General features: G+C 51.6%; 1 protein-coding gene across 2 annotated transcripts in view; it reads left to right on the top strand.

The window, feature by feature from the left end:
- The window catches only part of PHF21B (PHD finger protein 21B), a 144929-nt gene that overhangs the window by 112753 nt on the left and 19009 nt on the right, over nucleotides 1-13167 (top strand). For both annotated transcript variants that reach the window (XM_049884637.1, XM_049884638.1), the window contains exons 4-5: nucleotides 1402-1752; nucleotides 4701-4841. In XM_049884637.1, the coding sequence (XP_049740594.1) occupies nucleotides 1402-1752; nucleotides 4701-4841 (492 nt within the window). The remainder of the gene's footprint in view (nucleotides 1-1401; nucleotides 1753-4700; nucleotides 4842-13167) is intronic.

Here is a 13167-nt window from a genome sequence, read left to right as displayed (position 1 = left end):
ACATACAGAGAAAGCCCTGTTTTCAAACAGGATCACATCCACGGGTACAGGGGTTGGGATTCCAGCTCATATTTGGGGGCACACAATTCAATCCATAACGTAATCCCATCAGCGCTGCACTGTCAGGCGGGCGCTGAGGTGGGGGGGACCCTGCTCTTGGGGTCTCTCCCTTGGCTGTGCCTTCCCTCCTCAGCTTCCCCTGCCCACTCTTCAATGGAGACAATTGGACCAGATCGTGTTTTCCACATGGGAGGAATTTTGAAATCAATTTAGTGGGTCATAACCAGATTTTTTTTTTTTTTTTTAATGAAATAAACTAGGCTAGGCTAGACTAGAAAACATCAAGCTGCATCAGAAGCGTTGTCTCTCGAACTGTTTGCGCCTCTTCTGGGTCACAATGTAACGCGTGTTTTTAACTGTGGGTCACAGTGGAGGAAGTGACGAGACGATGCCTTTCGGGAGGCCGCGTAGATGCTGGGGCCCGGTGCCCTGGGCTCCACCCCAGAAGGCCATCGTCCTGGGCTTGCCACTTTGGACGGGTCACTGGGCCTCATAACCGTTCTGGCCTGAGCACCTCATTTCAGGGGCCTCACACAGGAACCCACTTCCTGGTGGCTGCAAGCTTGAATCCGCCGACATGAAGCGTTTATCACAGCGCCTGGTGCAGGGCAAATGCCTGCTGATTATTAACCCGTGCCCTTATTGTCACTAACTCAGCTTCACTGAGCACCTGCTGTGTACCTGAGCACAGGTGTTGGCCCAAGGCTGCACGGGTCCTGGAGTAGCCAGGACTGGCCATGACCTGACCCCCTCATGGGCTGCCCGCGTCAGCCCACAAAGCCCTTAGACTCCCTTGTTTTATGTGGGCTTCTTATTACCAGTCACATGTGTATAGTCCTGTGATTTTCACAGGGGACATGCCGGCAACCCCCACCCAGATCAGGAGGCAGGACTGTGCAGGGTCCGCAGCCTACAGCCCCTCTGGACCCTGCCCCACTGCCGGGCAGCACCCTCCAACCTCCGGTGCCAAGGCTGGCCCTGCCTGTGTTGGGACTTGGCATGTGCAGATTGGAACTGAACGGACCCCCTAACTCACCCAGGGGCTGTGCCTGCCACGTGCCTCCTCTCTGCTCCCCCTTTTAGTTGATGCAGAGGGTCTTAGCCTGAGAGGCTTCCCCTGAACCCCTGGGTCCATCTGCTGCAAGCCCAGGACACGGAGCATCGGGGGCTTGGCTGAGTGCCCCAGGCTCTCTGTGCTGCTGTCCCTTCACCTCTGCCGTGGGACATCATAGTCGCTGTCCGTTCCTGAGTCCTGGCTCTGCTCAGGGCTGTCCCTCCATGCACCTCTCGAGCTATCGCTCTGCCTGTCTGTCTGACCATGCATCTGTCCCTTACCCCCAGGTTAGGCCAAAGACTCTGATTCCAGACAGCCTCCCAGTCACCCCGGGCCGGGACCGGCCCCCCAAGCAGCCCCCAACTTTCCAGAAGGCCACTGTGGTCAGTATCAAGAACCCCAGCCCGGCCCTCCCCACTGCCAACAACACCGTCAGCCATGTGCCAGCGCCCGGCAACCAGCCCCAGGCCCGCGCCGAGCCCGCCACTGTCACCTCTCCTCTGAGCAGCGCCGGCGTGGCCTACGCCATCATCTCCACCTCCCCCAGCAATGCCACCGCCATCACCCCCAGCACCACCGTGTCTGTGGTCAGCGACGGCATCAAAGTCCAGCCCCTCCTCATCAGTGCCGACAACAAGGTGAGTGCCCCGGGGCCAGCTCCAGGGAGGGTGTGCCACACACACTGTGCAGGGGTCCCAGAGGGGCCGGAGGAACGAGACCTGGGCTGAACCAGGCTGGCCAGGTGATGGAGTGAATGAGCAGAGGTGTGAGTGGATGATGGGATGGGATGGGATGGGATGGGATGGGATGGGATGGGATGGGATGGGATGGGATGGGATGGGATGGGATGGGATGGGATGGGGTGGGTGGACGGACGGACGGACGGACGGACGGATGGATGGAATTAATGAACTGGCACATGAGTGAATGGGGTATGAATGAATGATTCTGTGCTTACAAGAATATGCGGCTGAATGAATTAATACGAACGGACAAAGAATGACTGATTGATGGTTGCCTTACTCCGTTCACTGGATTATTGACGAACGTGTGGGTGGATGAGTGAGTGGGGAAGAGCTCCATGCTGGTGGGGTCAGAGCCGAGCACTTTTTTAGACCCCAGGTGCTGGAATGGAAAATCTCCTATGATTTGTTTTGCCAGGATTTAAGGCTAAGACCCTCTTCCTGTTCCCCTCCGACCTGCCTTGTGATCGCGGCTAGGTGAGGGCTCCAGGACCATGTAAAACCCCAACCAAACAGTTGCCATCGAGTTGACTCTAATTCATGGCGACCCTGTATGTGTCAGAGTAGAAGTGTGTTCCACAGGGTTTTCAAGGGCCGATTTTTTGGAAGTAGATCCTCAGGCCTTTCTTCCGAGGCACCTCTGGGCGGACCTGAGCCTCCAAGCTGCTGGTTAGTGGCTGAGTGCATCAACTGTGTGCACTAGTATCATTTCCTAGGTTGGGCCTCTTCACCTCTGTCTTGGTCACCTAGTGCTGCTATCACAGGAATACCACGGGTGGATGGCTTTAACAAAGAGAAGTTTATTTTCTTACAGTCCAGCAGGCTAGAAGTCCAAATTCAGGTTGCTGGCTCCAGGGGAAGGCTTTGGAGGAAGGTCCTTGTCATCAATCTTCCCTCGATCTGGGAGCATCTCAGTGCACAAACCTGAGATCTAAAGGATGTGCTCTGCTCCCGGCACTGCTTTCAGGGTGGTGGGAGGTCCCCATATCTCTCTGTGGGCTTCTCTCTTTATATCTCAAAAGAGATTGGCTTAAGACACTATCTAATCTCATAGGTCTCATCAACATAACTGCCACCGATCTACCTCATTACATTATAGTGATAGGATTTACAAGACATAGGGAAATCACATCAGATGACAAAACGGTAGACGATCATACAATAGTGGGAATCACAACCTAGCCAAGTTGACAGATATTTTGGGGGGACACAGTTCAATCCATGACACCCTCTGTCCCCATTCAAGGTCTGCTGTCCACCAGGCCATCCCCTCTGACCAGTGTCCCTTCTGTATTCCATCCCAAATGTTTACTCGACTTTCATGCAACCATATGTTATTGCATAACGTGTATTTCTACGAGTTTCATGCTTTCAAGTCCTCCCGCCCTCTAACGGTGTCCTCGAACATGGTGCCTGCTTCAGAGGGGGAGCTTAGCAGAAGCTTGTTGAACGAATGTGCTTGTCTCTCAACAGCCACACCAGCACTCAGTGTTGACGTTTTAAACACTTTTTGCTCGTTCACTAGATGTGAACAGGCCCCTCGTTGTCGTAAGTTGGATTCCTTTGGTTATTGTTAAGCATGGCTATTTTCCCTGTGTATTTAAAGAAGTCCACCTCCTGATGTATGACTGGTTTGTCTTTTTTCTATTGGGAATCTCAGTGTATTTCTTACCTTGAATATAAAAAAGGGGCACTTTTTCCCCAGCCTGAGAATTCTAGGGTTTTAAAAAGCTGATACAAAGGAGAGCAAAGTGGTCTCCTATAAGCCGGCCAAGTAAGCCAGCCAAGAAACGGCTTGCAGTTTTTCCTGGTGCTTAAGAGCCTTAAAGTCACAAGACAGTCACCACATGTTCTTAGAAGTTCACGTTCGCGTGGTGCCTGGCTGGGCCAGACCTGGCTGCCAGCTTTTCCCGGGATCCATGAAGGAGACAGTTCTTCCCAAGTCCCTGTGCAGAAACATAAAGTGAAACCGTTGAGTGACAGGGACGGCCACTGAAGGACTTCCCACCCCGGGAGAGGCTGAGCTGGGTACCTTGATTTCAGACTTGGTTCTTAGCCTCAGGTCCTTCCTTTGATCAAACCAAATTTTATCCTGGACCCCAGGAAGGCTGGGCAAAGTGGGGCCACCCTGGGTGAGGCTCAGTGGGGTCTGGAGCCCACCCTGGCCCCACTTTCCCCACCCCTCCCCACCCCCAGGATGGGCAGGGCCCCTCAGGTCAGAGTGGGAGAACTGAGGAGTCATTCCACCCCTTCCCAGACCAGGTTTGGGAGCCTGAGACACTGGCCTGGGGGCTCATGGGACTGGCTGGGGAAGTGGGCGGGCCCTGGAAGCTGCAGCCAAATAGACCTCATGACGTGCCAGCCCCCCGCCCCCCTACTCCACTTTCTGACTTGAAGACCTCAGGCAGGGGGTAGACTGATCCCTCTCTGCCTCAGTTTACCTGCATTTGAGCTGGGGATAAACAGACCAGCCTCCCTGGGGCCCATGCACCTGAATCTTCTCAGTTTCCAAGGAGGTGGGTGTTGGGAAGATTTCGCTGATGAGGAAGCTGAGGCTCAGAGAGACCAAGTGACCTCTCCAAGGCCACACAGCTGGGAAACAAGGGTGGGGCAGGATCTGAACCCAGACCTTCCTGCTCCTCTCTCAGCCCTTGCACAAGGTGGAAAGTGTCGTTGGGGGCAGGAACAGCCAGGTGGAGGTGTCCTGCAGAGCGGGGACCTCGGCACAAGCTCCTCGTTCCCCTTGATCTGCCCTGGCCTGCTCACCCCTCTGGCAGACAAGTCCGGCCCTTCCCGGCCCCCGCCCCCCGCCCAGGCGCCCCTCACTCCACCACCTCTTCCAGGTTATCATCATTCAGCCTCAAGTGCAGACGCAGCCCGAGAGCTCGGGGGAGCCACGGCCGCCCACGGAGGAGCCATCTCAGGGAGCTCAGGCCACCAAAAAGAAAAAGGAAGACAGGCCCCCGGGCCAGGAGAACCCCGAGGTAGGGCAGCAACCCCGGCCTGATGCAGGGGTTGGGGCGGGGCCTTGTGCAGGGAGTGGGACCTGTGTGCCAGGGGTGGGGCCTTGCAATGGGCGTGGCCTTGCAATGGGTGGGGCCTTGTACAGGGGTAGGGCAGGACCTTGTGCAAGAGGTGGAGCCTGTATGTGGGGCGGGCAAGCGGGGAGGGCCTGTGTGCCAGGGGTGGGGCCTGTGTCCAGAGGCTGGGCCTGTGTGCTAGGTGGCTAGGCGGGGACCAGGAACCCTGAAGCAGAGTGTCCAGACTCTGCTCAGGCTGTGGTCCCCTGGTCTGGGGGCTGCTCTAGCAGACGCTACTGTGCAGGGGGTGGGGATGGGCACCTCACTTTGGGCATCGTCCCGACAAGCCCACAGGCTCCCAGGCCTGGGACTGGTCTCAGCAAGCCATCTCGGACTCTCCAGGGTTTGTCCACCCAGAGGCAGCGTGGCATTCTGGTTAGAGCAGATTCTAGAACAGACTGGATTTGCAGCCCACGCTGCCGAATCAGATCCTGGGCACATCACTATTTACTCTTCTGTAAAATGGGCATAATGATTGTTCTTTCCTGGGGTTTTGGGAGGACTCCATGGGTTAGTATTTGCAAAGCCCCATAAACAGTCCTTGGGAGGTACTGTGGGCTGTTATGCAGCATTGTGGGGGCCCCAGCATTGGGCCCTGCCCTCTCTCAAGGCCCCTCAGTCCGAGAGGGGGGCTGTCACGCCCCTTGGACCTAGAACAGCTTCTTGCCTTTCCCTCTGTCCTCCGCCAAGCATGAGCATCTGAAAGGCAGAGCCCTGATGCCTTAGAAGTCAGCTGCCCACAGCTGGCGTGGTCCCCTGAAGGTCCCTGTAGAACTTTCTGGAAACTGTACATAGCACCATTTCACCAGCCCCCACCTAAAGGAGGAGGAGTGAATAGGCTTTTATTGCCCCATCCTGATAGCCTGGCCCTGGTGGTGCAGTGGTTAAGCTCTGTACTGCTAAAGGGAAAGTTTGGTGATTTGAACCTACCCTGCGGCTCCATGGGAGGAAGACCTGGCGATCTGCTCCTGTAAAGATGACACCCGAGGAAGCCGTGTGGGGCAGTTCTGCTCTGTCGCATGGGGTCACTATGAGCTGAAAACTGAAAACAACAATACGTGGCTAACACACAGTCACCAGCGCTGATGGAGGTAGAAGAGATGGAAACTCATTCAAGGCCATTCTTTGTTGAACTTTTGACTACAGCCAGCGACAGTCCTGTACTTGGCGTTGCTGCTTGCATCCCCAGCCGTAATCAACCCTGTGGACCCTGTGTTCTCTGCTCTGTGCCCTTTTCCGTGTGATCCCCCTACCTGGCTCATTCTTCTCTCCCTGCCAGACCCCCACTTAGCCTCCAAGATTCTGTCCAGACGTTATCACTTCCAGGGGTCTTCCCTGACCTCCCTGTGCCACAATAGGCTTAAGAGGCTCCTGCAGCTTTTTTTCATCAATATGTTGTCATTATCACAGGGAGGGGCTCACTCACCCATTCATTCGTTCATCACACCCATCTTAGCTCTGCCCTGTGCCGAGGGCTGAGGATACCGTGATGGGCAGAGGTCGTCTTCACCCTGGAGAGACTCACTTTACGGGCAGAGACGGGCATGGCCACAGAGGACCCTGATGGGTCAAAAAAGTGTTGTGTCATCAGAGAATTACAAATTAAGAGCTGTGGGCGATCAGGGCAGGGAGACAGCCAGGTTTCCCTCTGGGAGGACTGGGAAAGCTTTATAGAGGGACATGGTTTGTCAGGACTGGAGGAATCAGGAGGAGCCCTGGTGGCGCGGTGGTTAAGAGCTACGGTTGCTAACCACAAGGTCGGCAGTTTGAATCTGCCAGCTGCTTCTTGGAAATGCTACGGGGCAGTTCTGCACTGCCCTATAGGGTCGCTGAGTCAGAATTGAGTGGATGGGTTTGGGTTGTTTTTTTTTTTTTGAGTAGTAGGTAGGATTTTGGCAGGGGAGCCAGAGGTAGGAGGGCTGTGAGGTGGAGGCAGGGCTGGATTACCCAGTAAGCAAGGTACACGCAGGTCCGATTGTGCCTTCCCACCAATCTGCAGTGTACAATTTCACCTGTCCGCCACCACATTAACAATGTGGCAAATCACATGTGAAATCGCTAGCCACAGATTAGCAAGTAAATACAATGAAGCCTTGCATACCTTGCACAATACAAAACTGTGCGTACCATTCTTACAGGTTAACCCAACCCTGAGTGGAGGGTACTGTGTGGGCAGTGGCACGGAAGGTCAGCCACTCTGTTTGGACTGCGGGTGGGGAGTGCCTGGGTGGTACAAACAGTTAACATGCTCGGCTGCTAACCAAGAAGTTGGAGGTTCGAGCCCACCCAGATGTGGCTCAGAAGAAAATTGTCTACTTGCGAAAAATCAGCTTTGCAAACCCTGTGGAGTGCAATCCTACTCTGACACACACGGGGTCGCCATGAGTCAGAATGGACCCGACGGTGACTGGTTTAAGCATAGATGCTTGGGGACGTCTAGACACGGGGTAAAAGATAGACATCAGAGACCCATCTTGGAAGGCCTGAATATAAACTGCCGAGACTGAACTTTATTTAGGCAGCAGGGAGCCATGGAGTGTTTCTGAACAGGAGAGTGACTTGATTGTTTTCCTTTCACCTGTCCAAAATGCTTGGGGACCTAAAGTCAACTGCTGGCCAAGGCTGAGGTGTGAACCAAGTCTCCTGTGGCCCCAGGCCAGCTGTCTCAAGAGAGATAGCCAGTTCCATTCCCTGGCAATGTCTGAGCACCTACTGTGTGCAGGCTGAGGTGCCAGGCCAGACCATGCCCCAAGGCTCCCGCTGGCCCCCTTCTGTCCTCCGGGGAAGGTTTTCTGGGCAGATTCCCTTTGTTCTCTCAAGCCTTAGTTGATTGTTGTGCCTTTATACAATTAGTGTAATTACATCTAACTACATAATTAGTGTAAATACGTGTAATGACTTAAATAGAACTTGCAGTTACAGCAAGCACTGGTATAAAGATCCTTATCGAAGTTTCTTTAGGGAGAGGGCAGGGCAGAGTTGTGCTATAGGACAGCGGGCCTTGGTGGCCGACCTTGGAGCCCACTGATGGAGAAGTTCAAGTTAAAAGAGCTCTTGAAACCAAGGCGGCAGCTGCACCTGGAAACGTGATCAGAGGAGCCATCGGGAGTGTGGGGGTCGGGGGTCATTGGGTTGGGAGGATGGATATTTTTAAAGAAATGTTAATTGGTATATAAGGTCCCTAGGTGGTTCAGGAAGGAGCCCCCCCCCCCACCCCGGTGGCAAAATGGCTAAGGGCTTGGCTGCTAACTGAAAGGCTGGCAGTTCAAACCTAACAACAGCTCTGCAGGAAAAAGCAGGGGGCTTAGCCAGGGTAACAGGTGCCCCGGGGCAATCTCTGAGTTGTAAGCCCCCACATTCAAGCACCCAGGGGCAATTTCTAAGTTGCCCCCTCCCCACCCAATTTAAAGATGAATAGAAGTTGATAGCAGCAAAGCCTCAGCATAAACACTCCCCCCACCCTCCGCCTCCGTCAGGCACCTTTCATGCTTGGAATGTCATTCGTGCCTCATTTGGCGCCCCCTTGGACTTTCATCCAGGGACAGGTGCCCCCCTCTGCCCCTCCCTTGCTGTGCCCCTGGGAGAAAGACCTGGACCTGGCGATCTACCCCTATAAAGGTTGCAACCCAGAAAACTCTGTGGGGCAGTTCTCTGCCGTATAGGATCGATATGAGTTGGAACGGACTGCACAGCAGACGACAACGGCAGGTGGTACAAATTGTTTGCACTTGGCTGCTGTCCTAAAGGTCGGTGGTTTGAACCCACCCAGCAAGACCTCGAAATAAAGGCCTGGCAATCTGGTTCCATTAAGATTATAGCCAAGAAAACCCTTTGAAAAAGTTGCACGTTGTAACACATTCGGTCTCCATGAGTCAAGGTGACTTGATGGCAACTAACAACGACAAAATTCGGGTTTCTAAGGCTCAGGCTTGATAGTGGCTGCCAAGCAGTAACTGTTACACCACAAGTCCCGCTTCTGCAGCCAGGGGCAGACGTGGGGGCACCAGCCTGGCAGTTGCCCAGAGTGGTGCTAAGACAACACGGGAAATGTATCCAGAAAGGGGGCATCAGATTACCAGCTGACCTCAGAGCGGCTCCTGGACACTTCAGAAGCTTGTGGACCCCAGGAGGCAAGCAAGGAACAGCAGATTGTGAAATGCCTGGAGAGCCCTAACCTCTGGCCCCGCAGTGCCCAGTGGGCAAGGTTCAGCCCTTACCAGGAGTGACCTGTGCACTGGGGAACGTTGTTTCCCTGTTGTACGGATGGGGAAACCGAGGCCCCATAGTAATGGCCATCAGAGCTGGGATCCACACTCAGGCAGTCTGATCCCAGACCCTGCAGTCTAACCCCTCTTCTCCCTTCTCCAAAGGGCAGACCTGGGTCCTCATGGTTTTGGCCCTGCTGAGTGGGTCAGGTTTGGGCCAGAGCTGAGCTGCTCAGCACAGCCATGGGAGGGCGTGGCCTCTGGCTTTCTTTAGGACAGAGCTGTGGCCTTTTTGATGGCCACCCATTATCCAGGCTGTGTGTTCTGTGGAGGGGCAGCCAAAGTGCTGGGGTCTAACCCACAGGGGCCCTGACTCAGTCCCAGCCCAGCTCCCTCTCTGGTCAAGACCTGGTCACAGGATACTTGTCTTCCACGCCACCCTGCTGTGTTGCCCTTCCTCCTGCCTCGTCTCTGCCCTGGGCTCCCATGGTAGCCCTGTCTGGACCCCCTGCCCCTAGACCTGTTCCTCCCTAATTTGTCTGTTCACCATGCAGCTGAGATGATCTTCCCCAAATTCAGAAGTAACCAAGTCCCTCCCCTTTCTGAAATCCACCAAAGCACACACCCCATCGCCATGGCTCTGAGTTCTCACGTGGATGTGGCCGTCTGCCCCAAACACACAGCAGTCATAGAAAAAAGGCAGAAAGAGACAGTGAAGGTGGAGCTGGGCTCACAAACGAGCACCCTGTGTTCTGGGAACATGAGCAGTGAGTGGCCTTCACACTCAGGCTATTGGGCTCCAGGTTCAGGATCAGGCAGGGGTGGCCAGGAGGGAGGGCAGCCCCCACTGGGTGAGCCAGTAGAAAATCCAGTAGCTTTGGAGTTGATTCTGACTCATGGTTCCGCCACGTGTGTCACGGTAGAACTGTGCTCCATAGGGCTTTCAGTGACTGGTATTTAATAAGTAGATCACCAGGCCTTTCTTCCAAGGTGCCTCTGGGTGGACTTGAACAGCCAGTCTTTCAGTTAGCAGCTGAGCATGTTAACAGTTTGAACCACTCAGAGAGCTCCTCGTGCAGGGTGTTATTGTTAAGTGCCATAGCGTCGGTTCCAACTCATAGCAACCCCATGCACAATAGACCAAAATGCTGCCTAGTCCTGTGCCATCTCACAATTGTTATGTTTAGCCCATTATTGCAGCCATTATGTCAGTCCATCTCGTTGAGGGTATTCCTCTTTTTTGCTGACCCTCTACTTTACCAAGCATGATGTCCTTGTCCAGGGATTGGTCCGTCATGATAACATGTTCAAAGTACGTGAGACAAAGCCTGGCCATCCTTGCTTCTGAGGAGTATTCTGGTTATACTTCTTCCAAAACAGGTTTGTTTGTTCTTCTGGCAGTCCGTGGTATATTCAGTATTCTTCGCCAGCACCATAATTCAAATATATCAATTCGTTTTTAGTCTTCCTTTTTCACTGTCCAGCTTTCATATGCATATGAAGTCATTGAAAACACCATAACTTGGGTCAGACACACCTTAGTCCTCCAGGTGAAATCTTTGCTTTTTAACGCTTTAAAAAGGTCTTCTGCTGCACATTTGCCCAGTGCAATACATCATTTGATTTCTTGACTGCTGCTTCCATGAGTATTGATTGTGGGTCCAAGGAAAATGAAATCCTTGACAACTTCAATATTTTCTCTGTTTATCATGATGTTGCTTATTGGTCCAGTTGTGAGGATTTTTGTTTTCTTTGTGTTGAGGTATAATCGATATAGAAGGCTGTGGTCTTTGATCCTCATCAGTAAGTGCTTCAAGTCTTCTTCGCTTTCAGCAGGCAAGGTTGTGTCATCTGCATAACGCAGGTTGTTAATGAGTCTTCCTCCAATCCTGATGCCCCGTTCTTCTTCATATAGTCCAACTTCTTGGATTATTTGCTCAGCATACAGATTGAATAGGTATGGTGAAAGGATACAACCCTGACACACACCTTTTCTGATTTTAAACCACTCAGTATTAAAGTGTATAAAAGGAAAAAGAAAGATGAGGTTTTAAACATTAGAGGGAAAGTGTCTATAGAAGACAAACAAATGCGATACAACAGATATATAACTGGAGACTCCAAAGAAGGAAACCAGAACAATGGAACAAAATAAATACAGTAAAACTTTGTCCTATTTCCTTGTAAACGTGAATTTGGATACAATGTGATAGGCAGTTGGCTCCTGTTGCCTGTTCTCAGATGGGGGTAGGCTAAAGCCATCTTTTGTGAGTGAGGGGGAAGTGGAAGGAAGGGAAAGATTGAGTGGGGAAACAGGAGGCAAGAACGTAGTCTTCATATCCCTAGTATTCTCACAGCCAGTCTTCCCAGAGTAGGCCAGTGAAACAGGTTCCAGCTACTGGGGATTCCTAGAGTCACTGCTACTGACCTAGTCAGCCACAGGACCCAGTAATGTTGAAGCAGGTGGCACCAAACTGTAGCCTGGACTAGTATTGATTAGATCAAGCAGTGGAACTTCAGAATTCCCATTCAGGCAACAGTGCAGCTGTCCTAGTCATTTCATTAATCTCGCATTAAGGTAACCACACATTTTACAGGATTGGATTTTATGGACCCCATTTTTTTCATGGGGTGGTGCTGCTTCATTGTTTTTTAAATGTAGTTCAAGAAAAGTTTACTGAAATAAAAGATGACTTTAATCTAAATATTGAAAAGACACACTGTGTACCAGGGAAAATTGATGCACAGAGTGAACACTGAGACACAACCCAATGAAATGGTTGGTTTGTCAATGGAAATGAAAGAATCACGTTGACATCCTGGCAAAAGAATCAAATCGCTGGAGAGGGAAAACGGTCAGGCTGACTTCTGACCTTAACACAGCACCGTTTAATTCCAGAAGACGGTAGAGCAAATTGACAAGATACTAAAGGGAAGAAAGTGAGAGCCAAGGAATTTATATCCAGCTAAGCTATCCTTCAAGTTTAAAAGCTGCAGGTAAAAAGTTTTAACCTGCAAAGATCTCAGAAAAGATTGTTCCCGTAAGCTATTCATGAGAAACTATTGGAGGCTCAGCCCCAGCCAGTCAGGAGACAACTGGGGAAACTTGGATACCAGCGCTGGGCGAGCATCAAATACGTTTAACCGCAGAGTAAGACTAAGCAGGGTGAGGATGTTGGAACAGAATGGAAATATCACATGCTCCGAAAATGTAGACAACATTATCTAACAAAAATATTAAGGTTGTTGTTAGCTGCCTTCGAGACTTTCCAACTCATGGCAACCCCATGTGACAGAGTAGAACTGGCCCGTAGGGTTTCCTAGGCAGTGGTTGAGAGCTACGGCTGCCAACCAAACAGTCATCAGTTCGAATCCACCAGCCACTCCATGCAAACCCTGTGGAACAGTTCTGCTCTGTCCTGTAGGGTCACCATGAGTCAGAACTGACTCGACAGCAACGGGTTTCGGGTTTAATCTTTGTGGAAGCAGGTTGCCAGGTCTTTCTCCCACAGAGCCACTGGGTGGGTTTGAACCACCAACCTTTCGATTAGCAACCAAGCGCTTAACCGTTTAAAATTTTGAGGACAAGTTGGGAAAGAAGGTGGGAAATAGAATAAGCTCTCAGATTGTCTCGTTTGTAGCAGTTAAGACTTAAAAAAAAATAAAAACTACCATTTAAAACTGATAAATTGAGTGAAAGAACTATATTTAACAAGAAGGAGACAAAATTGAAAAGAATAAACAGCCACTCTTTGCTGATGATGTGATTGTATGTCTAGAAAATCCAAGAGAACTGGTGGAAGCTTGCTACAGGCAATAAGAGAATTGTCTTGGCAACAGGGTGTAAAATTAATATGCAGACACCAGTAATCTTCATATACACATCGGCGACCTATTAGAAGCTTTCTAGACAACACCATTTATAACAATAACAACGAGGTAAAATGCCTAGGAATAAACACAGCAAAAATATTCAATTCCTATATGAGGAAAGTTTTCATATACTCCTGAAGGCAAAAAAAAAA

This window comes from Elephas maximus, chromosome 4 (genome assembly GCF_024166365.1).
Source record: "Elephas maximus indicus isolate mEleMax1 chromosome 4, mEleMax1 primary haplotype, whole genome shotgun sequence".
NCBI classification, from domain to species: Eukaryota; Metazoa; Chordata; class Mammalia; order Proboscidea; family Elephantidae; genus Elephas; species Elephas maximus.
This window is presented reverse-complemented; position numbering and strand designations above follow the sequence as displayed.